The following is a 27,769-nucleotide window of genomic DNA, read 5'->3' on the forward strand; positions in this document are numbered from 1 at the left end:
TAGCAAACCTTTTAAAAAATATTCTGGAAAGTTTTAAGAGTGCTCTTAACTCTAAGATTACAAGCAAACCAAAATGGTGTTAGTAGTTTTTCCCCTACCCTCTAGGTTGAGCTGGAGTCCAAATGTTTAGAAGTGCACAGGTAAACAGCAGCTAGCAGGTCGTCTGCTCTGGGGGAAATGTCTTTAAGTAAATAAAAGTGCACAAAGATACCCTACTTCACTATATTAAAAAAAAAAAAACTAAATGAAAAAATACAGTAGGAAAGATGTCATCTGAGTATTATCAGAGATCTGATTTTGCAATGCACTGTTTGTATATTACTGATATCCAAGGCACCACATAACTGTTTAGTCCAATTTCATTTCTAATTGTTTTCATTCAAAAATCTGCATTAATGGTTGCTTGGTGCACTGGTTTTCTTCTTTGGATTTGTAGCTACTTTTAACAAAATATACTATGGCTTAACACCTAAAGTATATCTTGCTCAACTTTAGATCTACCCACACACACTCAGGCTAAAAATAAATTCTTTCCACAGCTAGATTTGGGGGAATTTTGTAAGTTTTGTTTTACTTTCCAGTTTTAATTGTCACCATGAGAAGCAGCCAGCTAGATTCTTTTTCAGTGTAGTCAAGGCTAGCTTTTGCACTTCCACACCATGATTAATTTATTATTCACCTGGTACCTTCCTATTAAAACAGGTCTTTAGCCTGTGAACTTTTCTTTCAGCTTCCAACAAAGGATTTCATTGCTTTGGGAATTGAGGTGTGTCTAAGTTTTTACCTGGGAGCAAAAGTGATGCAAGCGTTTCTGGTGAGACCAATCCTTGGTTTAGGGTGGGGAGGAGCTGCATAACAGGCCATCTGCAGACTCCTGAAGACAGCAGAGACGCTGAGAAAGGGCTTTCCTTACACATCGTATGCAGGCTGTTGGAAGGACTAAAGCAGCAGCTCCCTTGGATCCGTTCACCAGGGAGAGCAGAAACAATGACTTGGCTCCTTTTCAGAACCACAGGGGCTCTGGCCATTTTGATGGTAAGTCCTATTTTTTTTCCTAATAATTGCAAACTTTCCCTATTTCCTTCCTTGTAAGAGAATGTTATATTTGACTGCTGAATCTCTATTTTAAATCTGAAAAAAAGTGCGGTAGAAAGAAACATTTTTAAATGAAATTGTGAAGATTACCAATTTCCCTCTTTCGTTGGTTTTTTTAAGGTTGTAATTTACATAGAAAAACAAGCCAGAGAGAAATTAATTTGAAAGTCGCCATTTAGCATTTCTTTAATGAACGAGTTAAATAATCCTGATCTCAAGTCTGTTTTCCACAGCAACTTTGCTTTCTTCAAAGTAATGCTGTTACTCATCTTTTTATTCATACTTTTATTCTAATACACACACTAAAACACATAAAAGAGAAGAAGGTCTACTTTCCAGGCTTATATATCTCTTAAGCATATGGCTAAGAATCGTACGTACATGCCTGGTCTTGATACCTGACATGTTTTCCAGTAGTCAAAGACTGCTGAGTTAAAATCAAAGCAATGTTTGACTCTAGAGAAGTTGGGAGGATTATTTAAAAAGCGTTTGTGCTCAGCCATTACATGCAAAGATATCCAACCTTTGGGGGCAAAAAGACACAATATTTTACCAGCCACTTTTTCAAGAGAGTAATACTTTTGCTGATTGGGCAAGTTTTATATAATATTATTGAAAAGAGAAGAGCAATCTGGAGAGAAGAGCACTGACCTGGATGCCACAGACTAGTTTGCTTCTTAACTGTGCTGTTTTAGTGAAGAAAAAAAATTTGTCACAATATTATCAGTTGCACAAACATATCAAAATAGTGAAATATATCATAATGAATATGAAAAAGTTCCTAATACTAATTCTTCACTTTATCAACAGTAAGTTGAGTTGGCCTACAAATCAGTTTCCTTCATTTCCTCATCCTCAAAAAATTGAGATAACTGGACTTCAAGAAGTTACAGGGAGACAGATGTCAAGAAAGAAGTTTCTAAAAATTAAAGATGTTTAAAAATAGAATAGACTGCCTGTGATCCAGAGTTTCCCACCCTTCCGTATCACGCCCATGGTCAAGCAGAAAATTGGTATCATGTCTTCTGTTAGAGTCTGTTTCGATTATGACAGTGTAACTGTTTTGGTAATCTAATGAATTTAGTTGACCCAAAGACAAATGTGGCAGTGGTACGACCTCTCCACTTTTCCAGATGGTCATTTCTATACTAAATGAACAGCAGGTGTAGTCCATTGGTCCAAGCCAATGACCAACTTGGGAAGCTAGGGGATACGTGGCAGGGGATGTCAGAACAGTGTTGTTCTGTAGTTGGACTGCACAAGCAAGCTAGGGAGCTTTCGTCCCTGCTTTGACATTTATCACACTCAGTTACCCCTCTGGTTCTGGCGTGACTGTGAGATCTTTACACCGAGGGCTGTTTTATTTGTCTTTGTATTCCCACTGCCTACCATAGTATCTGTCTTACAGTAGGCACACAATTGCTTGAAGAACAGATAAATGAATGATTGAACGAGGCCTCTCTAAACTGTAACACACACACACACACACACACACACACACACCCCGCCCCACAACTGTGTCTCTATAATGGAGGAAGCTATGAGAGGTTAGAACGCTTTGCTCCCCTCAGGAAAATTTTACAGACACGCATACACAAACAAACAATCTATTTAAACACCAGCATAACTTCATACATTACTGTTACACTGAGAAGTCTAGACCGGCTCTGTCCAATATGGTAGCCACTAGCGACATGTGGGTATTAACCCCTTGAAACGGATCTGTATTGAGATGTGCTGTTAAGTGTAAGACACACACACCAACCATATTTTGAAGACTCTGTAGGAAAAAAAAAATGTAAAATATGCCATTAACCCTTTTTATGTTGATTACAAAATGGAATGACAGTATTCTGGATACATTAGTTAAAAATTATTGATAAAATTAACTTCACCTTCTTAACTTTTTTTAATGTGAATATTAGAAAATTAAAAATTATATACCCAGCTCAGGTTTGTGGTTACTGTATTTCTACAGAACAGTACTGGTCTACTCTTAACACTATGAGTAGAAGGCAGGGTCAGTCAGCAGTGAGACAGGCAAATAAAGCTCCATGGACGAGGTGAGATCTGAGCTGCTTTTCGACAAGTACAGATGGGCCACACAGAGATGTCTTCAGTTGTCAGACCAGCACCAGCAAAGGCAGGTACAATTACAGCACCTGCCTAGGGGCAACGGACACACAGGTTTGACCAGAATGATAGTCTGCACTGGAAAATCTGGATATGAGTTAGAAAGGCAGATGAGGGTTGGATTGAAAAGCACATTCTGTGAAGGGTAATGAAATCCTTTCAGAAGTGGGGATCCACCCAGATTTTTCGAAATGGTGTGGTGATGGGGGGTAAAAAAAAAAGGGTTTTAAAAGCACTGAGGAGTGGGAATGCACATCTTTTGTTGCTAAAGGGTGGGGTCTGAAAGTTGGAAGACCTGTTTGGAGGTTTTGAATTAATTCCACCATCCTATGACCATACAAGGTTGCCAAGGTATAAAAGCTAAGTCACAGACTTCAGTCTATGTCTGTACCACTGACTCACTCCAGGCATTGTTTCCCCGACTGTCACATGAGAAGAATCATATCCTCCCACCTAGTGAGAATGACCGGAATAAGAATAAAGTAGCAATGTGTGCGAAAATGTGCTCGGGAAAATATAAAGAGCTTTCTAAGACTCTAGTTTCTATTATTTGTAATATTTTAGTAATAAAGATGATTAATTAATATTTTGCCTGCCTAGTTTAAATAACCACCGACACCAGTTATCATAAGCTAAGAAAGGACCTACATTTTTCTTGAGTGTGAAAGAGCATATCAAAAACAGTTGTGAGATAAATTGTTTGAAAACTGACAGAAAAAAATTAAAACTTTATTTTAAATGATTATCATAGTGGGTTCAGGGAAATAACGTACTTTCAAAGTTGGCGCATTACTCAAAATTTCAACTGTTCAGTCTTCTAGATTAATTATCTGAGAGGGGAAGGCATGGGAAACACCTGACTATTGTTGGAAAATGTGATGTTTGTCAGTTTCCCATGTTTGTTGGATCCTTTCACACAATACCAAATAAACATTTTGGGGAAAGGATTTGTGATTGAAAAATACTTATCTCAGAGATTCAACCTTTTGAAAACAGTATTTGTCTTCAAAGGAGACCACTGCTCAGCGTTTTATGGCCCACAAAATCTGAAACACAGTCTGTCATAAAGAACTCCTGTAACATCTGGACAATAGCTATTGAATTTCATGTTACTACATTATGTGAAGAATTAGTCATTACAAAACTAATACAGATGTTTGAAATCCAAAGGTTTTTATAGCACAATATTTTAAAGAAGTTAGGAAAAGAGAGAAAAGTAGTTTAAATATCAAGTTCTGAGTTAGAATGTGTTCTAAATAAAGCAGAACACTCTTTAACCACTCTCCCTCTGCAGAACATCCAGAAGGTAAATGTTTAAGAAAGGAATTGTACACTAAGTGGCCCAAATTTTTAATGGAAGGAAAATCTCTCATGTATCTTTCCTTCTCTTGATTGATGAAACAATCCAGTTTTCAGTGCTAATAAATATATGAAGATTAATTTCCCCCTGAACTTCTCCAAAAGTTAAGATTCTAAAATCAGAATAACCTTGCCAAGCAATTCCAGCCAGCCCTGTCTGACTTGGACAAAACTTAGGAAAGATGTAATTACTTCTACCAATTACTGCTCCCACTTGCTTAATACCTAAAACTGGTTTTCATTTAGAGCAAGAACCCTCAGTGCCCATAAGACTTCCCGTAAACCTCTTAGCCTTTGGCTCTTCCTTTCCTCAGTGAGGAGTCAATCTGATAGCCTACGGTGAGGGCTTGCTTTGGGAAGTTCATGACAAAAAATTACACAGGCAATTGGTTACCATCCATAATTACAGTGTGAATAACTGAATTTCTTGTAATAGGCACATTTTTCTTGTCACTGTACAGTTGGCCAGGCTGTACACTGCACAATGCCAGGAAGTGCATTCACATAAACCACAAATATGAACAGTGCCCCCTGAAGTTGTATAGGAAGCAACCTACACAACTGTACAGTGGAGCACTGGTTCTTGTCTCTTTCAGATGCTCAAGAAAGAGAAAGTTCTTATGTGCCTTGAAGTGAATAATAATAAAAAGCCACTTCATATCAAAGTGGCTTTTTTACACCTTTTTTTAAAAGTCCGAATGTCAGAAGTAATTAACACTTATTAAGCAGTTACTGTAGGGAAGGGCTCATCTGTGTGCTTTAGACTTATTAATTCATTTAACCCTCACAAAAAAACCTATAAAGTAAGTAGAATTATTATCCACATTTTACAGATGAGGAAGCTGAAAAATTAAGTAATGTTCCCAAGTTACTCAATTGGCACATGGTAAGACTGGGATTTAAATTCAGGGATTCAGGATCCAGTGTCCAATTTTGTATCACTACACTTGACTGCATCCTAGACAGCATTTAAAATGAGCGCTTGAAAATATCCATGGGTATTTGTTTTTATTAGCATCTCCATCATGATACAAGGCTTAACTTTCTAAATTGAGTTTACTCTAAAAGTCAGTTATTAAATATTGAACTGTCTTAAATTAAATAATGTTAGGTAATTAAACAGATCATTTTTATTCAATCAAGGAAACTGCCTTGATAAATACAAAGCTTATTAAAATACTTTCAGGTTTTTTATTTTTAATTTTAAAAAGTCTATATATATATAGAAAGCTATGAGATATCATAAAAGATAAATCACTCATTTGTTTTAAATTGTACGTATGAAATTTAGTCAAACATGTATTGAATGACCTCTATGATTTGAAAAATTAATAATCATCATATCTAACTAATTATAAAAATAATATCACCAACCTATAGATCATGAATTTTTCCAAAAATAATAATTAAAATATTAATACATAAAAAAATCAAGCTTCAAATTTGTAATGATTTCTTTGAATAACCTAATTCATTCTACAAACTTCCCAGAAGAAAGTGGGTGTGATCCACTCTGACCACATTCTGAGAAGAGTGGCCACAGCTTAGGCTAGCTGGGACTAGCTCCACACAGATCTCATGCAGCCTAACAGTCTGAGTGTCCCTCCCACACTAAGGTTCCAGGTTACTCTAAACAAAACCTTGGCCAAACTCGGTGAAAAGCAATTGTGATTATATATGATTTTTTTAAATCCAGTCGCCCATATCCTCAAAATGTATTTATTGTGGATCTACCACATGCAATAGGAACCTTAATGATATAACAATATACATTTTAATTAGCACATAGGTACTATGAATATCAAATTACTTCATTGTATGCTTTTTACTAATTTAATAATCTCATTTGCTTTTAATAAAATATTTCTAATTCTTACATGTACCAAGTTATTTAGGCCATATCAATGCTTTAAAGATCATGCAGTCGAAATTACAAAATTACCAGGAAACAAAGAAAGGAAGAAAAGTGTAGAAATTCTCAAGATAAGGAGTGTTTTCTCCATATTGCTATTTCTTAGAATCTAGATTACAAAAAAAGACAACTTAGTTGATTTCTATTTTTGCCAGGCAGAAAACTACTGAAATGTTTATTAGGTATTCAAAATAACTATATGAACAAAATAACCAAGACAACTAAGTAGCCACATATAAGTATTAATTAACTAAAATAGTAAAGTTTTTAAACACTCTTCAAAATAATGTAAGGCTATGATTATATTTCCAAGTACATGTGTAAAAAGTATTGCAATATTCACAAGTATTTCTTATTAACTGCCCCATATTCCCAGAAACAGAAGAATAGTCACGTTTTCACAATACTCCCTAAAATTGGGAACATTCTTGGTGTTTTGACTTTAAAAGAGAGGATGGGGGAGAGTGAAGATTTGACTGAATAGCTGCTCCAAGGGCTCTGATTCAAGGAAATGAACAAATAGGAAACAACTGTCTGCGAATGCTCATTCTCCATAATTTAGGGTTTGTCCATCCTTTGCTTCCCAGGAAAACAGAAATTGTGTCTTAACATCTATTAGAAGAATCATTCTCTGTGGGGCTAGTACAAACATGATTCATATTTTCTGGATGACTCCTTCCAGGCTTCCTGTAAAGAGGAGCGTGCCTGGCCCACCCCTCCTCTCACGTGTGGCTGAGTCGTTGGGATCAACTGAGAAAGGAGTAATATAATTACTACATTGCTCTGCTCTCCTCTCCCAAGTAACTCATGCTGTTGTGTAATAAAGACCAGCAAAGCTGTAAAATCCTTTTGAGTAATGATTCTTTTTCACGACAATTTTTTTTTTAAAAAAACACCCTTTGAAATAAAATTTCAATCAAATATTTAGAATGGAAGGGCCCTGGCATCCTATGTCTGATCTGGTTATTCCTTTGGTTCATACTAAAACTGGCCTCTTCATTACAACTTTCCAAAATAAACAATAACAAATGTATTAAATCAATATTGTTTCACGAGTAACCTCAGCCTTTGCCAGGCAGAAATCTAAACAAACTATCATAGAACTGTCTTGCTACCACTAATTTTTTTCCACTTATTTATGCTGACTTTGGTTAGAATCTAGTCTAGTGGTGATGTGCACACTTTGGAGTCAGGCTGCAGAGGTTCAATCCTGGCTCTCCTAAGGCTGTTAGCTGGGGCAAAGTACTCAGTCACTCCTGTCTCCATGTCTTCATCCATGAAACAGGGGTCACAATAATAGAATCTCCTTCAGACCACTGCTATATTAAATGAGATAGTAAATATAAAGCTTTATAAATAGCAACTAACACAAAAACTGTAATTTCTTTTCTTCTGATTTATTTTCACAGTCTTTTCCCTACCAGATTCTCTTCAGATCAGATAATCAGTGAGTCAGAAAATAGTTGTCAAACACCTGCCAAGGGACAGGTATTGTAAGGACTGCAAGGGAAAAAAAAAATAATATAGAAGCAATGATTTGGAAAGTTTGCAATTTTCTTGGCTTATCACCATCATGCACACAAAACAGTAAGAAATAATAAATCAGGGGAAACCGCTATGGGCTAAATTGCATGGTCCAGAATCTGCGTTGTACAAACTCAGAAAAGGAGACATCAGTAAGGACCCTGTTGGAACTTGAAATGATCTTAAAGGATGAGTAGTATTTACGTGTGTGAAGGAAAAGAAGAATGCATTCCAGTTAGAAAACAAGATGGAAAATGACACAGATGGAGGTCCTACGTGCTCTTGAGAAAGTAAAGATCCTAGCCTGCCTAATAAGACTTCATCTTATTTTCATTTAATTTTTTAAGCTCAATATTTAAATTGAAGTAGTAGGGCAGAGATGAGCAGATCTGTGTCCCACAGCAAACAGTACTTGTGCTTGGAACAGCATGTCCCCACCTTTGACGTTCCAGTCTCTAAACCAGGCTACCTCCATTCTGTTCTCTTGCCTCCTGTACGACTAAGACAGTGCCTTCCCCTGTGATTGCGGCTAATACAGCCTTGCCTTTGTACCTGTCAGTTGGGTAGGTCACGGTTTTTAATAATCTCCTATGGCACTTTCTGAAGCTTACCACAATGACGCGCACCATTGCTTCCTGAAGCAACAGTTTCCATAGCTCCCGGGAAGTGCTTATAGAAAAGCCAGGTAAGAAATGTCTGGTTGCTGCAATGAACTGTTAGAGTTTTGAACAGTCCAACAGACTCTTCCGTATATCATTAAAATTCGGTAGTTAGATTAAAAAACTGGAGGAACTTGTTTATACTGAGAGTATCATCTTTTCTCCGGGAGGATTTTACCCTTTGAATCCTGTTTCTCCAAATCTACTTCTTATGAAATGGAAACAAACTACAATGAACAGCAGAATGTAAAAATCAGGATTAGCATCTCATGTAATTCCCCATTTAAAGAATTCACATTTAATCTGACTTTATTTAAATGTCTACAGGTGGTCCTATTGGTTCATGGAGAATTGAGAATAGAGGTAAAGTATAAAAAAGTTTTTTGTAATTAAAATAATTGTTCAGCTAAAAAATTTTGTTTATCTAATATTTTAAGTTATTTAATAACTTAATTGTAAAAAATTAAAATTCTAACAACTAACACAATAATATATAAATAACAGCAATGTATATGTCACTATTGTAATTTATCTCACACATTCTTTTTTCTTATCTTAAATAAATAAATAGATTTTCATTAAACTGGTCCTATGTGCCCCAAACAGTCAGATATTGTGGAGTATATACAGGAAATATAAAATATGATTAAATGCTAATATTAAAAATCATATAGCTTTATAATTGTTTGTCATTTAATGTTCCTTCTTTGTTTGGCAATGTGAGATAGAGCAAATTAGACAGTTAATAGTCTTAGATATCTTGAAACAAAGAGGGTTTCTCAACCCAGGTGTCTATAAACAATACTCAAAGCGAAAATTTCCAACCATGTGCCTAATAAAACGGAATCCCTCTTCATCAGACAAAAGGACAACACGGAGAATATGAGACAGCAGTACAACAAGCCAAAAGGAGATATAAACGTGAATGGGTGAAGTTTGCAAAACCTTGCAGAGAAGGAGAAGACAACTCCAAAAGAAATCCAATTGCCAAAGTAAGTCTTATGAGCAGGGGCAATGTGAGTTTTTAGAATAAATATATTATATGTAAATTAAAACAAGGGAGAGGAGGGTATAGCTCAGTGGTAGAGCACTATGCTTAGCACACACAAGGTCCTGGGTTCAACCCCCAGTACTGCCATTAAAAAATAAATAAACCTAATTACCTCCCCTCTACACCCCAAATAATAATAAAAGGTAAATTTAAAAACTTTTAATTAAAATAATATGGCAATCCCAATTAGCAAAATGCAGGCTGGTAAGTCCACAGAACAAATAACCTGGTATTGTCAACAAAAAAATGCAATAATAATAATTTAAAAGAAAGAAAGAAAGAGGAAAGAACCATAGCTTCTAAAGTAATAAAAATAATTAAGAGACATAACCAATTTCAATAGATAAGCCTTTTTGGATCCAGATTCTAGCAAATAAATAGAAAAATATACATGGACCAGTGTTTTGTTTAGGGCAGCAAATTATGCTCAGAGAATGAGACTGTCTACTGGTAATTTATTTAACACAGGCTCATTGCAGGAATTATAATAATTTCACAAGTCAATAGCATATAGGATAATGTCTCTTACTAAACCAGTAAAAAAATACCATACTCCTAATCAAAAGTAGATTAATCACACCATTGTCCTAGGCAAGGAAGCGGGTAGAGAAATAAAGCACAAATTTAACTGAGATGTACCTTTCTACAAGTTGGTTCTTGGGAGTCAGCTTAGACAACCACAAGCTGATACTCAACTTCCAGTGCAAAAGCAAAAGTCCCTCATGGCTAGAGCACGTTACTAGGGAAGGAAGGCGGTGCTGCTGGCAGGGGAGCTGATCTCTTTTGCAGGGCGGCTGCACAGTTTTCACACTGGCAGGCAACGAGCTGCCTTGCCTAGGCAGGAGCTAATGCCCCAAGGTCTTCAAAGAGCTATTTAGATCAGCAAAGAGTTGCCTTGCCCAGACCAAACACTCTCAAGAAGTCTTCACAACCTCCGGGTATTTAAAGCCTGCCTGTCCCCAGCCATAGTGGCTCCTCCACACGTTCTTCTCTATAAGCCAGAACGTCGCTCCCAGTAGCTGAGCTGGAGTGTTTACTGACAGCCGCTGATGTCCACCACGACATCCTGATGCAGCTTCCTCAATGTAAACAACTTCACTCTAAGAACAAAACAACTTCATTCTTAGATCAAAAATTTTTTAAAAAGTGTATCTTGAAATCATATCAAACCAACACACAGCAATAAGACAATTAGAAAAATGGTTGACAGTCAACACTGGGTTGACCATGTATTCAGAACTGTTGAAGCTGGATGATGAGATATATGAGGTTCATTATATTATCCTAATTTTATATTTGAAATTTTCCCTGTTAAAAAGATTAAAAATTAATAATAGCAAAAGCAAATCATTTTAATACATATTTTCAACACTATATAATCCCTTTTTTCCCTCCAGTGCCCCTATTTAAACTTTTCTTTTTTAATGTTATCTGCTAAAGAAGGAAGCATTCAGAAGTGGTTTTGTTGATATTAAGTGTCCTTGACTTTCTTTCAACCTTTTAACATCACCCTGGTGGCCACAATCTGGACAAATATGCTAAAACCAATATGATTGATGCATACTGGTCCCTGCTGGCCAACAGAAGCAACAATTTGAATTTATTTCATATCCCTAGTGTCAATCAAGGCAAAAGGCAAACAGCACAGTGTGAAAAAGAGTGAATAAAATGAACAGGTAACTTCAGTGTATGTGAGGAGAAGAGGGGAAGCAGCAGGCTGGGTGATGGTCACCTTAACACTTTGGATATTTTTGGTTGCAGATTACTTCAGACTTCCAAGCAACCCAGAAAATTACCTACCGCATCTCTGGAATAGGAATTGATCAGCCCCCTTTTGGAATCTTTGTTGTTGACAGAAACACTGGAGAAATTAACATAACAGCCATAGTGGATCGTGAGGAAACTCCAAGCTTCCAGGTAAGTTTGTGTCCTCAGTACTGGCCACCCTTCCCCACGTGCACAGTGACTTTAGAAGGTGATATCCTTCTACTGATTAACTGAGAAAAGAGCTCAGTGCCTGAATCCACCCACCAGCAAATAACAATACCAGTCCCTCTGCAAAGAGCTGCCCCTAATGGTTGTGCCCCTGAAGGAATAGCCCAGAGGGGTGAACTACAGCGTACAGCTTGCCAAGGGCTTCATGCTGCCACGAGACAGTTCCAGCAACTTGCCCCACTGGTCTGCCCAGAGTGGGCACTTCTTCCTACTTTGTTTTTCTCTGGGGAAATATTTTTCCCTCTTTGCACAAAAGTACTTACTTCTACAAGTTTTAATAGTGGGCAAACAAAGGTTGTAGAATGTTAATTAACTGTTTCCCTCTTTTTCTAGATCACGTGTCACGCTCTCAATGCCCGAGGACAAGATGTAGAGAGACCACTTATATTAACAGTCAAAATTTTAGATATCAATGACAACGCTCCAGTGTTTTCACAGAGTGTATTCATGGGTGAAATTGAAGAAAACAGTGCTGCGAGTAAGTCTTCTGCAGGACCTACTTACTTCTAATTTTGTTTTTCCTTTCAGATACCAGTATCACTGTATATAGTACATCATTTTTATAAGTTACTTTATTCTCTGAGTTTCATCAGTTGTTGTGCAGAAAAATTCAGCAAGATAATGTGGGTCTCCCTTCCTGATATTTGCAGTTGAGTTACTCATCCATCGCCAATGTATTTCTAGGCGGTGGTTGTGTTATCAACTGAAAGTCACAAAGCTAAAGAAGTGGCCTTAGGTAGCCTGGATGCTTCACCTGGACGTTTTTAGATTATAAGGAGCAGAGACACACTCACAGTACTTGGATAATTTGGGGGAAAGGGAAAATTATAAGGCCACTGATCGAGGGAAGAAATAAAGACAAAAAAATAGTCTAAATCTCAACACAGCTAAGGCTTAGTGAGAACTGAAGGATTTTTATGGAAGGCTGCACAGTTCACCTGATTGAGAGACACAGTAAGAAATATCGCAAGTGACGTGCATTTCTTTTTAGCATGCACATATTTAAAGATCTTAAAAGACGAAGATCAATTTGAAATTGTGTTGAATATTTAATGTGAACATAATGTCAATCTTCACACACACTTTAATGAACTTCTGTATTCCTAGACTCACTGGTGATGATACTAAATGCCACAGATGCAGATGAACCAAACCACCTGAACTCTAAAATCGCCTTCAAAATCGTCTCTCAGGAACCCGCGAGCACACCCATGTTCCTCCTGAGCAGACACACGGGGGAAGTCCGTACTCTGACCAATTCACTCGATCGAGAGGTAAAGCAAGGCGCTTGGGAGCATTCAGTAACTCAGGATTCAGTTGTAAGAAAGCCAAGAGAGGTGATTCCGTTCCCCCTGAGAGTGAAAGGAGAAAGGACGAGAGGTCCCCAGGGCCAATCCAAGGGAACTGTTTGCATTCTAGTGTGTTTCTGGTGGGATGGGATGGGTACCTGAGACTTGTACAATCAACTGTACCTAAACAAGCAAGCATCAGCACACCTGTGGGACTTGAAGTGGGAGAGGAAAAGAAGGCACTGCATACGTGGACAGAGACTGAACTGTGGCTAATTCCTCATATGAAGGAGGAGAAGGAAATTTCTATCTGGAGTAAAGCCTTCTCTAATGTCACATTTTTTCTCCTGATTTCTTTTCATTTTACCCCTGCTTCCAGAAGACTAAAGAATCCCCTTCCTCTCGCTTCTCCATTGTCCCACCTCTACAACTACCGTCACTGCCACCACATCTCCATCACCGCACGCTACCCCGTCAGACTCTATATTAATTCTGTACAGATGATTTTCCAAACAGACCAGCAGGGGAGCTCTCTGAGTGAGCTGCCCTCAGATAAGCCTCCCACCATCCTCATGGTCCATTTTTGCTCTAACTGAACTTTCCTGTCCTAAGAAGCTCATAGAAGAGAAAACCTGCACTAGCCCCATAAAGACTTCAACCCAGCCATCCCAAGCCCCACACACCTCCTCTATGATGGTCGATGAACGGTGCATGTGATCCTTCCAGAGCATGAACCACGACCTTGAATATTTTCACCTCCTTCCCATAGGAAGCAAGTAGTTGCCACTGTATTCCAGGCACTAGAGATGAATTCTTTTTCTTTATTTTTTCCTCCAAATACAGCAAGTTAGCAGCTATCGTCTGGTTGTGAGTGGTGCAGACAAAGATGGAGAAGGACTATCAACTCAATGTGAATGCAGTATTAAAGTGAAAGATGTGAATGATAATTTCCCAAGGTTCAGAGAATCACAGGTATGCCTTTCACTCCTTGAAGAATAAATTTACATATACTATATGATTTATTATATATTGTACTTGGCGATCCAAATCCAAGATTTGCCAGCTTGCTGGCTTTTATTTAAGCTCTCTGCACTTTCCTTTAAAAGTAAGCTTTTGTAAAATATAAGAATTCGGGAACCAGCAAGGAAGCAATACATAATTTGAGAATTCATGACTAATGCCATTCAGAATAAATATAGCCCCTTTAGATAAAATCCGACGGAAGTCTTAAATTCTGCTTTTCTTTTCAAGTATTCAGCGCGTATTGAGGAAAATACTTTAAGTTCCGACTTGCTTCGATTTCAAGTAATAGATTTGGATGAAGAGTTCACAGATAACTGGCTTGCGGTGTATTTCTTTACCTCTGGAAATGAAGGGGGTTGGTTTGAAATACAAACTGATCCCAGAACTAATGAAGGCATCCTGAAGGTGGTTAAGGTAAGGTCTGATTTCCCTTCGGTGGTAAAAATATTCTATATTAACCAAAACTATTATTCTTTATTAACAAAACTGTCATAAATAAACTTTATTCACTTATGAATAATAATACCACTTCTTTATAGAAAATTTTAAAAAACACAAACAAGTAGCTAGAATTTTGAAAACACACAGAGCCCTTAGGAAAACTTTCTTAATATATTGACTTATTTCCTTCCAAGCTATCATATTGTCTATAGAAACACAAAACACACTAATATACATGTATTTATCCATGTGCCTGCTTTAAGCACATGAAGGTAAAACATATTTCCTGACTTAAACTCATTTACTCTCTACAACTGAAGTTAGGAAGAGTCAAGAACACATGGAATTGTGGCCTGTGAACTTCTCAACTTGCTTTGAATGGATTAGTTATGGTCTTCAGAGGGGGAAAAAAATGCAACTTTTTCTAGAAAATGGTAATTTATAAGCTATATCTGCAAAATAAAAAAATAAATAATCGAGGAAAACTTCCATTTGACAGGCTTGGCTACAGCAGACCCGCCATCTGAAATAGCATAAGGCTATCTAAGCCTGGGTATTGTATAGACTAGAAAACTATTACCACTATTTCAGGACATTCCTTGACATAGGACATCGGACAACATGGGAGCTTCTTTAATTCCCTGAGTCCAGTAGAATGACAGACCCATTATACTCCCTTGACAAGGAGAGTGCTGGAATTCCGGATTTCTGGAAGCCATGTAAGCAGTTCCCATTACTCTGCTTTCAGAGTGGGTTACAGCCATGTTCAGTTGCAAGCATTTTGTAACAAACGCCCAGAGACATCCCCTGTCTTCTGTACTGGTGTCATCCAGTCTCCTAAACTAGAAACCTGGGTCTTACCCTTCAGTTGTGGCATTTCCTCACAACCTAGAGCCAGTCATCAAATTCAGCTCTAGAAATTGTCCTTAAAGTCTGGCCCTGGTCTTCCTACTTACGGCCTGTGCTCCACCTGGCCTTGCCACCCCTACCCGCCCCCAGGTGATAGCAGGCCCTCCTGATAGACGTCACTGCCTCCCATGTCTACTTCCCTTCATTCCCTCACTGCCATCAGTCTGCCACGTTTTTTTTAAAACCAATTTGGGCCAGCTACTCTCCTCTTGAAAAACTTTCCTTGTTCTCCACTGGCTGTGACAGCGGCCCTGGGTCGGGACTGCCCTGCAGTGGGAATCCAGGAACTATTCAGTTGGTCCCGGAGGAGGCCAGGCAGTGGTTCTTACAGGCTCCCCAAGGGGCTGTAGTGAGCAGCCAGGGTCGATGACCACCTGCTGGCCTCGGAGAGGACCTTCAGGCCCTCAGAACTGCATCCAAGGCCTCTCACCATCAGCTGCCAGCTCTCTACCACCTTCTGTAAGGCTGGGTACTTGCAAGCACCTCCTCCCCCTGAAACACGCTGCTCACACGAAAACCTCTTGGAAGTCTCTCCTGAGGTTCTCAAGTACAAGTCTTCACTTGCTTTCACACATAGACTCCATAATCTCTTTTGTCCCTTACCCTTTGTATTATAATTACCTGGTTTTTTTGGCGGGGGAGTAGTTTGGTTTATTTATTTATTTTAATGGAGGTACTGGGGATTGAACCCAGGGCCTCATGCATGCTAAGCATGCACTCTACCACTAAACTATACCCTCCCCTCATAGTTAACTGTTTAAACATCTTTCTCTTCCTCTCCACTAGGAAACACTTGAGTCCACAAAACCAGTCATTGCCAAGTTAAAACACAAATCTAGGTCTCTTACCATAATTATTTTCGGTTACACACAAATGTAACCAAAGTGAGCATTTCCTTATCTCATCACCCTTAGAAACTGTACTAGTGAATGGAAAAAGCTATCCTGGGACACCTGAGGCCTTGAATTGGGCCACCTCAATAAGATGATCAAACAATAGTTATCACCAACACTGTCTGAAATGGTTCTTTGAAGAGTTGGTGGGCCACCCACTCACTGCTTTGCAGAGGCCTACTTGCCAACCAAGTTCATTAAGACAATTTGCCTTTGCCACTTGGGAATTTTTAAAGTCAGGAAAGACATTACTGCACGTGAACCCAACGACTATTCTGTGAATGGCCACATAGCTGCCATTTACTGGAATGTATTATGGACTTTAATTTGTTCAGTCCTCACAACAATCTGATGAAGTTAGAGTCTTTTTCTCAGAAGTAAAAAGCTGAGGATCAGAGATATTAAATATTGTGCCCTGAGTCACACAGCTATTAAGTAGCAGATCCAAGATTCAAACCTCGCTAGCATAACAATCTTGGGGTTCTTTCCACTGTGCTGCACAGCCTAAAGAAACTGGAAAGGTGTTTTGTTGGTCTGAAAAGAGGTCCTCTGCTTTCTAAGTATCAGTTAGCAAACTAAAGTTTCATGAGCTCAGAACTCTGATTCTCACCACAACATTACAACGACCCGTGAAACCATTTTGCTGTATAGAAATAAAAGATTCATTCATAGCACATAACAGAGTTCTCCTGTCCTCTTGCTGGATCATATTTTTGTGACACCGCTTCCCTTCTAATTTTATTTCTACCCTAGGCCCTAGATTACGAACAACTGCAAAACGTGCAACTTGGTATTGCCGTCAGAAACAAAGCCGTATTTCACAAATCAGTAATCTCCCAATACCGAGTCCAGTCAACCCCACTCACAATTCAAGTAGTAAACGTGAGAGAAGGAATTACATTCCGTCCTGCTTCCAAGACGTTCACTGTCCAAAAAGGCATAAGTATTAGAAAACTGGTCAATTATATCCTGGGAACATATCAGGCCATTGACGAAGACACTAACAAAGCTGCCACATCCGTCAGGTGAGGTCATTTTTTAAATGTCGGGTTATTTCTTGATGTAGTTTTAATTTACAAACTATTAAAAAAATAACACCTAAACTATTAAATGCCAAGAATACAAAGAGATGCAAAGGTGGCCGACTCAAGGAACCATGTAAATTCGAGAAGCCTCATGGGCTATGAGCGGAGGCAGCATAATTATAAAGTGGGAAACTAAGAATGTCTTGCCTGTCTAGAAAGATCAGGAAAAAGTTTCCTGGAAACTTTCAACTGAATTTTAAAAAGAGTAGAAGCTCACCGGGAGACGGTGGTACAATCAGAACAGCTCATACCTCTGCCTAAAACACAAGGGCACCATGCAAAGTAGATGCTCTAATATAAAGAGCAAGCCCACGGTTACCATTACCGAGCAGAGCAGAAAACTGAAAACCCAGGCTAACACATGCGGAAGGATTATTAACTACTGCTTGTTCGTGCTCATATGTTAATTTTCTGCTTTTTATAAAAGCATGTCTCAATGTCTTACATTAAGTATAAATACATTAAATATGAAACGAGTCATTTTCATTAAATACATTCATTTACATTCCATATTTGAAAAAAAAAAAAACCTATTGCTGTTTTCTGTTACAAAACAGATATGCCTTGGGACGTAACGATGGTGGTTTGCTAATTATTGATTCAAAAACTGCTCAAATCAAATTTGCCAAAAACATCGACCGGGATGCTACATTCATTGTCAACAAGACAATCACAGCTGAGGTTCTGGCCATAGATGGTAAGAAAACGATTTCATTTTTGGAGAAATGTTGTACCAACTGGCATTTCTTTATGAATAGATGATTATGATTGTTAACCTATTATCTTTATCACTAGATAAAGTTAATTATCTTAGAGGCCTTGCGTCTCAAGTCTGAGGCAGCTAAATCCAGGAGAAGACTGAGCATTCCAGCTTCTCAGTGGAGTCTGCTGGACCAATGAATTCTGTGTTTGGTCCCTATTGTTGGCGATGGTTGGGCAGGAATTTCTGGGTTTGAGAGGGTCGATAAAGACTGATACAGAAAGCCTGTCAGAGAAGCCCAGCTCAAATGTGAGATGCCTCTGTGAGTTCCTTGTAGAGACCTCATATGCTTACACCATTGAACAACAAGTGTTCTGAAATGCTTTTAAAATAATATTTACTGACTGTCTGTGTTTCCCAAAGTGTAAAATTAGTTTATGCTCAAGGCAATAAGCAAACATAAAAATGAAAGAATAAACACCAGAATTTATATTATCTGGGAAAACAGCATAAAGCACTAAGGGAAACAACAGAAATAATTCATAATTCCACCACTGAGAGATTTTTATTTTATTGTTTTTGACTGTCAGCATTTAAATTTTTTTCTTCAATAAAGTTTAACATCCTGTGTAATAAAAATAAATCATTGTTTATCCCAAATACTTTGGCTCAAGCTTTAGAAGCAAACATTTTTCAGAGTGCTGGGCTCAATGCAGTAAGATACACTTAAGAAAAGGGTTGTTTTATTTTCATTTCATTGGTAATCAGTGAATTCATCACCTCATAGGCCTTGGTTCCAAGCATATTAAATTAATAGCCAACGCTACTAATTAAAAACATCAGCTAGGTTGATAAATTTAGATCTGCTTTTAACAAAATGTGGAAATTGGGTGACATCTGTTTACTTGGAGGATTAACAAATACAATTTCACATGAGTAAACATATTAATTTGGTTGCATGCAAGAGAAATTTAAAAGGTTTATTTATTATTTATTTATTAATTGTACAACTTGTTCTGCGTATTTCTTTAACTCCAAAACATTCTTCTTACAGAAAGCACGGGTAAAACTTCTACAGGCACCGTATACGTTAGAGTACCTGATTTTAATGAAGACTGTCCAAACATTGTCCTGGAAAAGGAAGCCATCTGCAGTGTGTCCCCTTCCGTGGTCGTCTCGGCTAGAGTGCTGGAGCGGGATAAATACTCGGGCCCCTACACGTTCTCCCTTGAGGAGCAGCCTCTCAAACTGCCGGTGGTGTGGGGCATCACAACGCTGAACGGTGAGTAGCCGTAAAGCAGCTTCCACGAATGATAGCAGCTGCTGCTTTATATTTCCAGAAGGATGAGAGAGCACTGATTTGAGAGCAGGTCCTTTCCAAAAGTAATTTTAAAATTTCTTTGCCATGACGATGTGGGCTGAGGCTCATGAATTTCTTCTCTCTTCAGAAAAGGAATGACATGATGTAATATTAACTATTTAATATTTTCTGTTTTTCATGTGGACTCTTAGTTTTTTAATGTCTTTAAAATTTTATTTCTACCTACACAGTACACCAGAAAAAAAGAAAGATTAGAGTCAGGCATCTATTTTATTGCAGAGCTGTTTAGATTTCTAAATATATAAGCTTTTCCTCATTGGGCAGACCGTCAGCAGACGTGAACCAACGGAGGAGGCAGCCTGCTCGAGGCTGTCACTAGTCTGTCACTAGTCAGGAATCTTGAGAGCATGGTGGACTGAAATTCATAAATCCATTAGCTGGGGCAAGAGTTCATCCAGCCTTCCTTTTCTCCTAATCTTTATCATGCTAAGTTTACATTTCCTATGTTTTCCAGGAGCCTGATAGCCATTAGACTTAATAAGAGTCTTCTCCTCTAGGGGTTTGATCGTGACCAGCAGGCCATTTCAAATCCTCTGTAAATGAACCCCCTTTTCTCTAGTTCTTTTCTGAACCAGTCTTGCTTCCTTTCATGAACATGCTTGCTCTGTGGCGCCCAGTCATAGGTATCAGCATGCCTAGAGTCACCAAAGGCATCTTGTTCTCCGTGGGCTCCTTTCCTGGGACCTTACTGATCCTGGTGTCAGGATCTAGCTCCAAGTTGTGCATGTAGCATTTGGCTCCAAACGGCTTTACCAGACACATGGCCAATGAAAAGGCTGCAAAAGAAACATCACAGAAAGACAGGACCCGGCACTACACACACCTGCTGGGACTGGGTGGATCAGGCACAATGTTAAGCGGCACAGTGGGGTCAAGAATTATTGAAGCAACACAACCCCGCATCTTACAAGAGCTGCTGCTGGAGCCCTTAGAAAGGGACAACATCACAATGGAGAATGATCATTGCTTGTGAGTCAGATAAGCCACAGGCCTGCACCACAGGGAACCCCACACAACTGACTTGAGGCTCATGGGATGAGCAGCTGACATAGCAGCAGCCAAAGCAGAAGTAGAGATGTCAGTCTTGATCAGCCCGGCGCAAACATGGAGCGAGGCGGAAGGGATACATTCAGAGGGCTGCACCAGAGTCCAGGGGTTGGTGCAGGCGTACCGGAGGCTGGGGAAGCCCCAGAAGAAGGACTGGATTTAAGTGCTGCCCACTCCTCTCCTCTTAGAGGGGAAAATCAAGGTAGGGGTGAGTTTTCATGGAGGAAGATTATGGCCCTTCTGGGGCAGATAGAAAGGCAAGGAGGAAGTACAGCCCCACACGCTCCAGCCCTCCCTCCGAACTGCTCAAGCCTCAGCCCTGCTATCTGTGATGGTGGTGTCTATGGCACTTCTGGTTCTGTTTATAAAAATAAGTCATTTTAAGAGCAAGAGACACCGTGTCCTACCGTTGATTTGTTTGACTGTCCCCCTCAGCTACCTCTGCGCTCCTAAGAGCCCCGCAGCAGGTGTCTCCTGGCGTGTACAGAATCTCCCTCGTGGTCACGGATGGTCAGGGCAGGCGGTGCGAGACACCGGAGAGCTTGACTCTGGAAGTCTGTCAGTGTGACAACAGGAACACCTGTAGCAGAACTGTGACTCCAACCAAAGCCCCCTGGATCAGACGGGATCAGTCGTCCTGGAGGCTGGGGCCTGCCGCCATCGGCCTGCTCCTCCTGGGTCTTCTGATGCTGCTGTGTGAGTATGCCGAAGCCTCGGCCTGTTCGCGCTGGGTGTGGGCATGTGTGGGGCCTTCCCGCTGCACAGGCAATGCCTCTTTGCAATTGTCGTAGAGGCAAAGCTGGGGAAAATCGCATTTTCGGGAAGAATCAGAAATGTTTAAATTTAACACATCGCTTGTCAACAATCTGACCATTCAGGTGTTCATTCACCTGACACCACAAACATAGCTTCAGTATGTACAAATAAATGCAAATAATTAAAAAAATGTATTACAGAAAAGGACTCAGAAACTGAACAACCAACCAGCTTTATCATTCATCAAATAGGGCCTATTTTAAGAAAAAAATATACCTGTCACAAGAATAATTTGATCAAACAGATTGATTCTCCTTTGGTTTCATAATCACATGAAATTTTACTATGCTTAATTTTCTAAATTTTATTTGATACAAACTAATTTTGCTTTCTTAGATGTTTCAGATAGGCATTAGATTTTCCAGAAATAAGCAATGAAAATATCGTATTTTCTTTGTCATAGTTCTGAGAATTGCCACGTCAAGTGATTCAAATGTTCTGATATTTTGTTTTCCTTGATACTAGTGGCCCCTCTTCTGCTGCTGACTTGTGACTGTGGGACGGGTCCTATCAGCGGCGTGACCGGTGGATTTATCCCAGTGCCTGATGGTTCAGAAGGAACAATTCATCGGTGGGGAATCGAAGGAGCCCAACCTGAAGACAAGGTGAGGATTCACTCTGTAAAACACTTATTCCAATCATACAGAGCAAATTTTGATTTATATTCAAGTGGGAAAAGGGGAAAATGGGCTATAAAAGTAAGAGACCTCTTGACCCTCAAGGGCCCTTGAGATTCAGTGCTGAAATAAATGAAGTCTTTTAGGATTTTAGCTCTTCAGATGTCAAATCAGAAGAATGGTTACTCCTGCAAGAATTTGGGCTTCTTCTGATGTCACCATTTGCAAAGGGGCACAGTCTACCAATATCGGTGAAATACGATTAATTTTTAAATGTGTTTATTTTTTGTGCATGGTTTGCAGGAAATCACAAATATCTGTGTGCCACCCATAACTGCCAATGGAGTCGATGTCATGGAAAACTCTGGTAAGTGAACACTGACTTTCTTTTTGAAAACAACAGTGAGTTAAGTAAGAAATATTGAAAAATAAGAAATATTGAAAAATAAGAAATGTTCTAAATTCTTTTAATAATTTGCATATATGTGCACATGTTGAGAAATGTTACCACTGAAACTGGGTTTCAGTGAGATGGTTTACTGTGAGTATATTAGTCAATTCCATGACCTAGCTCTGGCTCAAGTTCATGTGCCTACTGATGCTACCGTTTGTACTAACTGAAGATTTGTTATACTTTTTCCAAACTTTAACAAACTGAAGCATAGCTCTCAGATAGTCAACTATTAATTTTTCAATAAGGAAAGATCTCATACATACAGAAAAATGTAAAGGAAAATATAATAAACACTATGTACTCACCACCCAACTTCAACTATTCTTAACATTGGTACTATCTGCAGTTAAAGCCTCGTGTGTGCACATCCTAAATCTTGTTGCCCTTTTTCCCTCCCCAGATCTAACAGCACCCTGATTTGAGTTCAATTACCAATTCTTACATTCAGCCATAATGGGACAAGAGTGCTTATGTTGTCCCCTAGGTGAAATTACTTACTTCTTTGGTTTATGAAATGACTATTTTAATCATATTATCTCAATGCCACAATTAAGGCTTAAACTAGAGAAATAATAAAACCTAATGTCTAAAATCCATTATAATTACATAGCAAAAACTATATTCAGAATGCTCTACAAAAAAAAAAAAAAACCAGCTTTCCATGCAAATATAACCTAAAGGTAACAGGCAGAATAGTCGTAACTCATTAAATTTTCATTAGGCATCAAAAAACCAAATTAGCTTCTGCTAATTTGCATGATTACATTATGTATGTTTCCTCTTTGGTTTCCTTATTGAGCCAATATGACAGCTTAATTACAATTTCTTTTTTCCTGAAAACAAACAAGCATTGCATTAGAAGCGTTCCGTGGCTGTGTGCTGAATATTCTGTTCTTACTTTTCCCTTTCTGGCTGTTGTCACTGAAAATCTATTTCTTTTGTGTATTTTTTAATTCGTAGATAATTTTTAATAGAGCTAGTTCATCCGCTATTAACCCGTTACCTCCTCACCTCTTCTGTTACTCTCACATAAAACCCTGTGGGATGTTCTTATCGCCTCTAGTCATATTGTGTTTTCTCCCATTTACTTGCTTTACTTGGTGACTGCTCGTGGATATCAAAGACCAGCAAAAAACAAAACAAAACAAAACAAATCACAGCAGGAGATGCTATGGAACTCCCTCCCCTGTTTTTTCAGAAGTCTGTACAAATATGTATGCTGGAGGGACAGTGGTAGAAGGAGCTTCGGGAATGGAACTGACCACCAAGCTTGGAGCAGCTGCAGGATCTGGAGCCGCTGCGGGACTTGGAGCAGCCGGTGGACTGGGTGTGTATTCTGCCGGACTGTCCGGAACGATGCGAACAAGGCACTCCACCGGAGGAACCAACAAGGACTACGGCGAAGGGGCCGTCAACATGAACTTCCTGGACTCCTACTTCTCCCAGGTAATTTGGTGGAAAACTTTGTGGCTTCGTTATCTTGTTTACCTTAGAGATCTTTCTACTTGACTCCACTTCAGTTTTACAGTGCGTGTTTTTTATAGCTTGGTAAAATGCAAGCAAAAAAATTAGCTCCTTGTTAAAATAATACAGATAACCTAAAGTGGCTGCCAAAATTGGGCTACTGGTCAAAAGAACGTGTTGGTAGACATAAAACAAGAGAACATGGAGAACGTGTCCCTCCAACTGGAGTGACAACGGAAAGCAAAACGTTCTGCATTTCAGATCAGCAGCATCCTCTTGAGGAATGCAAAGCAACTTATTCTGTACTTCCTATACCATGAAGTATGTCAGAATACATCTGCACATACTTTTCTGGTAGAGGGTTATAACAGTCTTCATGTGTTTAAGGAGTCCACATCCGAAAAAGTTGAAGAGCCATTGAATTCATGACCCCAAAACAAAAGGGGAAGCAAGGGGTGTGATCCGAGATCAGGAGAAGTGTCAGGAAGCATAGAACTGAGAAGAGACAAGGGTGTAAGTGCTGGCTTGGTGTCCGAGCACATGAAGGCTTGACACTGTGTCTGAGGAGAGACCAGAGAGAGGGCCTGTTTGGAATGAGGATTCTTCCGATATTCCAAGGTACGATGAGGGCCCTACTTACAGTTCAGGCTCTCACAAGGGTCTTACAGAGTCTTGGTAAAGGCCCCCGCGTGGGTGAGCGCTGTCTCAGATGGCGCACGGTGGGATGGCTGCACCCACACCCCACCCAAAGCGGTGCATCAACGTAAGCACACACAGGGACCCTCCCACTTGGCCCAGAGAATAATCTCCAGGCTTCATCCACATTTGCTCCGAACACCTAGGTCCATGTAAATTCAAGCCTTGAAAATCCACAGTTAAAACACAAGCCCCAGCCAGATTCAATGTTGAAGGAATGTCAATTACATTATTCTCCAAACACAGATAACTTCTGTCACATGACTGCTGACATGAAGAGTGTGCCTTACTTCTGTGGATCACCTAAATCACCCACTCATGATCAAACCTTGAGTTCAACGAATGGTATTGCATTCTTCTACTGAGTATCTTTTAAGAGTCATTTTTTTCCCACTTTTCTCCACCTTCAGAAAGCATTTGCCTGTGCAGACGACGACGATGGCCAGGAAGCAAATGACTGCTTGCTGATCTATGATAACGAAGGAGCTGGGGCCCCCGGTTCTCCTATCGGCTCCCTGGGTTGTTGCAGTTTTATTGCCGATGAGCTGGATGACAGCTTCTTGGACTCACTCGGCCCCAAATTTAAAAAGCTTGCAGAGATAAGCCTCGGGGTGGATGACGAAGCCAAAATATCTCAGCCAGCCACCAAAGACAGCAGTGCTGGGATTGGATCCTGTGGCCAATCTGTAGAGGTCCAGCAGTCAGAATCTGTTAGGTACCAGGCTGTGTCAGGCAGCCAGGGAGCTTCCGCTTTGTCCGCCTCGGGTTCCATCCTCCAACCAGCCATTTCCATCCCTGACCCTCTGCAGCAAGGCGGTAGCTATTTGGTGACGGAAACTTACTCAGCTTCCGGTTCCCTCGTGCAACCCTCCACTGCAGTCTTTGATCCACTTCTCACACAAAATGTAATAGTGACGGAAAGAGTGATTTGTCCCATTTCCAGTGTTCCTGGCAACCTGCACGGTCCAACAGAGCTACGAGCGTCCTGTAATAAGATCTGTACAGAAGATCCTTGCTCCCGTCTGATATGACCAAAATGAACTGGAATAACATACTGGCCAAATTTGGATATTTGAACCAAATTATTCAAAACAGCACAGCAAATCTCACAGTATTGGCCTAATTTGGAACTTACTTGCTAATGTAACCTCATGATCACAGTCTAAATTTTCTAGTTCGTGCTGTCACTCGAACTGGAAGTGTTGTCACTCTTACCTCTCAGATACTATTCAAGTCACAGTAAATCACAGTGTTTTTCAAGAAGTCTTAAGATCTCATTCAGTGGGAAAATTCCCTAACAATTTTTAAATTTCAAATGCAATGTGTTTTAGTGGATTAAGTGCTTGGAGGCAAAAGCCCCGGTTCTTGCCTCTCTCATCTTTTCTTATATCATTAGGAATGATAATAAGAGTCATAGGTCTTTGCTAAAGCATTTTGAGCTGCTTCAAAAAAAGGAAATAGTTGCAGTTGAATTTTTGCCATCTTCCTGGTGCTGGGAGACCCTAGGTACGTCTTCTGCTCAAGCTAAGGGTGTTGGCTTATGCATTAAACTTGCTGTATCTATATTCCTCATATTCTCACAGAAGACAGTTTTGAAATAGAAATATCATAGAACATTTAGGAAAGTCTAGTATGGTGTAAATATTTCGTGTTTTTTTTTTTAAATCACCTTGGAAGGATTTATCTAAAAAAAATTTTTTTTACATTAAGGTCTTTCCTGCACACTTCTCAGTAACAAATCCTGTGTTAATAGTCTTTTAGAATTACTCCTTATTTTTTTAAACATCAGTGGGTAGATATAGGTTACATAGGACATATAGTGATGTTTATCATGTTTATGATGTCTACAGACTTTGTGGGAACTCAAAACATGGCTTTTCTCATACGCAAAAGAGGCCTCTGAGTAGAATAACATATAGTGACATTTGTGAATATGTATTATAAGAAGTAACATTTCAGGTCAAAAAGGGACATGGAAAGGGATTATCAGTAACTTCTATTTTAGTAAGCCTCATTCCTTTTAAATTAAACAGCTACAGCAATTTAATTCTTGAGCATAACAATGTTAGGTTAGTGAAGGCTTAGAATATAGTATTTCATGCGTGTTACCGTGACAGCAGTGCAGTTCTTCAAATCATTTCTGGTCATTCAAGATCTCCAGCCTTTAGCCCATAGAGAGCACCCTGTCTCTTACCAACATTTTTGTCTTAGCCGAGTCCTTACAAGGTCACTGTCTGGCTCCATTCTCTCTAATTGTATAAAAAAATACTCCTTTCTGGGTTTTGCCATATTCAAAACCTACATTTCTTTTTCCAGATGGAATGCAAAGAAATAAAGTGTTGGTGTTTTGACCCAGAAGGGTGCAGTCCTGAGGATTTCTGGGTGAAAAGAGCCGCCCTAAATGTCCTTACATCTAGCATTCTTCTCTCTCCCTGGTGCCGTGACACATGTGCACAGGCAACCTGTTCTTCTGAGACAAGGCTCTGTGGCATCAAGGCCTGCAGGGTGCCCATCTCGAGAGGAGGGGAGCTAGACCCTCTGGAGCAGCCTGCTGGGGCCTGAGGACATCACCTTACTGTCACTGGGGTCTCTCCTCAACAGAAGCTTGCTCTGGGGTCTAGAACACACAGAGTGGATTTGTGTCTCTGTTTATGTATGAGAAACTTAATAATCAAAATAACCCTTATTCCAAGTTCAGAAGTGTTTTCAGGGTCCTCAAAGTATTTTAACATTGCCTCTTAAACTCCAACTTTTCAGGAAATGGGAATTCTGCTGCATTGTCTAATTGCAGAGGAAACCCCACCATGGTAGAAACGTCTAATAGGGGAAAAATTGAAATTAAATGTGTTTTAAAATAAAAAATAGATCAGTTTTGTCTAGGAGGACCTAAAATTGATTTGCCATGTAAAATTAAATTCAAAGCAAAAATGTATCTGTATTTTTTCACTAAAAATAAAAATTGTTTTAAGCAGAAAAACTTTTTAAAAACTGCCTTTTTACTGGATGGATTATAAATTTTAAGCAGTACACATTAAAATTTTAACCATGTGACGTTGTTGTAATAAAACTGTTTGGCAACAAACTTATGAGTACTTCCTTAACCATTTAGCAAAAGCCGAACTACTCTCTGCAATTAATAATTATTAAGAAATATGGTGTGAAGAAGCGATTACGTATGTATTTTTACCCGAATTTCACAATTTTTTTTTTCTATCTGATACATTTT

At 39.3% G+C, this 27,769-nt stretch overlaps 2 protein-coding genes across 4 annotated transcripts in view; one reads left to right on the plus strand and one right to left on the minus strand.

Annotated features, from left to right (window-relative positions):
• DSC1 (desmocollin 1) overlaps positions 1–27,769 on the minus strand; it is a 274,987-nt gene that overhangs the window by 232,677 nt on the left and 14,541 nt on the right. The window lies entirely within an intron of this gene.
• On the plus strand, positions 831–27,594 carry DSG3 (desmoglein 3). The gene is made up of 16 exons (XM_010946771.3): positions 831–1,035; positions 9,010–9,045; positions 9,543–9,674; positions 11,495–11,650; positions 12,062–12,206; positions 12,836–13,002; positions 13,861–13,989; positions 14,269–14,454; positions 17,037–17,308; positions 17,926–18,065; positions 19,123–19,350; positions 20,932–21,192; positions 21,778–21,917; positions 22,233–22,296; positions 23,582–23,829; positions 24,954–27,594. The coding sequence occupies exons 1-16, from the start codon at positions 988–990 to the stop codon at positions 25,572–25,574; spliced, it is 2,973 nt and encodes a 990-aa protein (XP_010945073.2). The 5' UTR covers positions 831–987; the 3' UTR covers positions 25,575–27,594.

Source organism: Camelus bactrianus, chromosome 24 (genome assembly GCF_048773025.1).
Source record: "Camelus bactrianus isolate YW-2024 breed Bactrian camel chromosome 24, ASM4877302v1, whole genome shotgun sequence".
Classification (NCBI taxonomy): Eukaryota; Metazoa; Chordata; class Mammalia; order Artiodactyla; family Camelidae; genus Camelus; species Camelus bactrianus.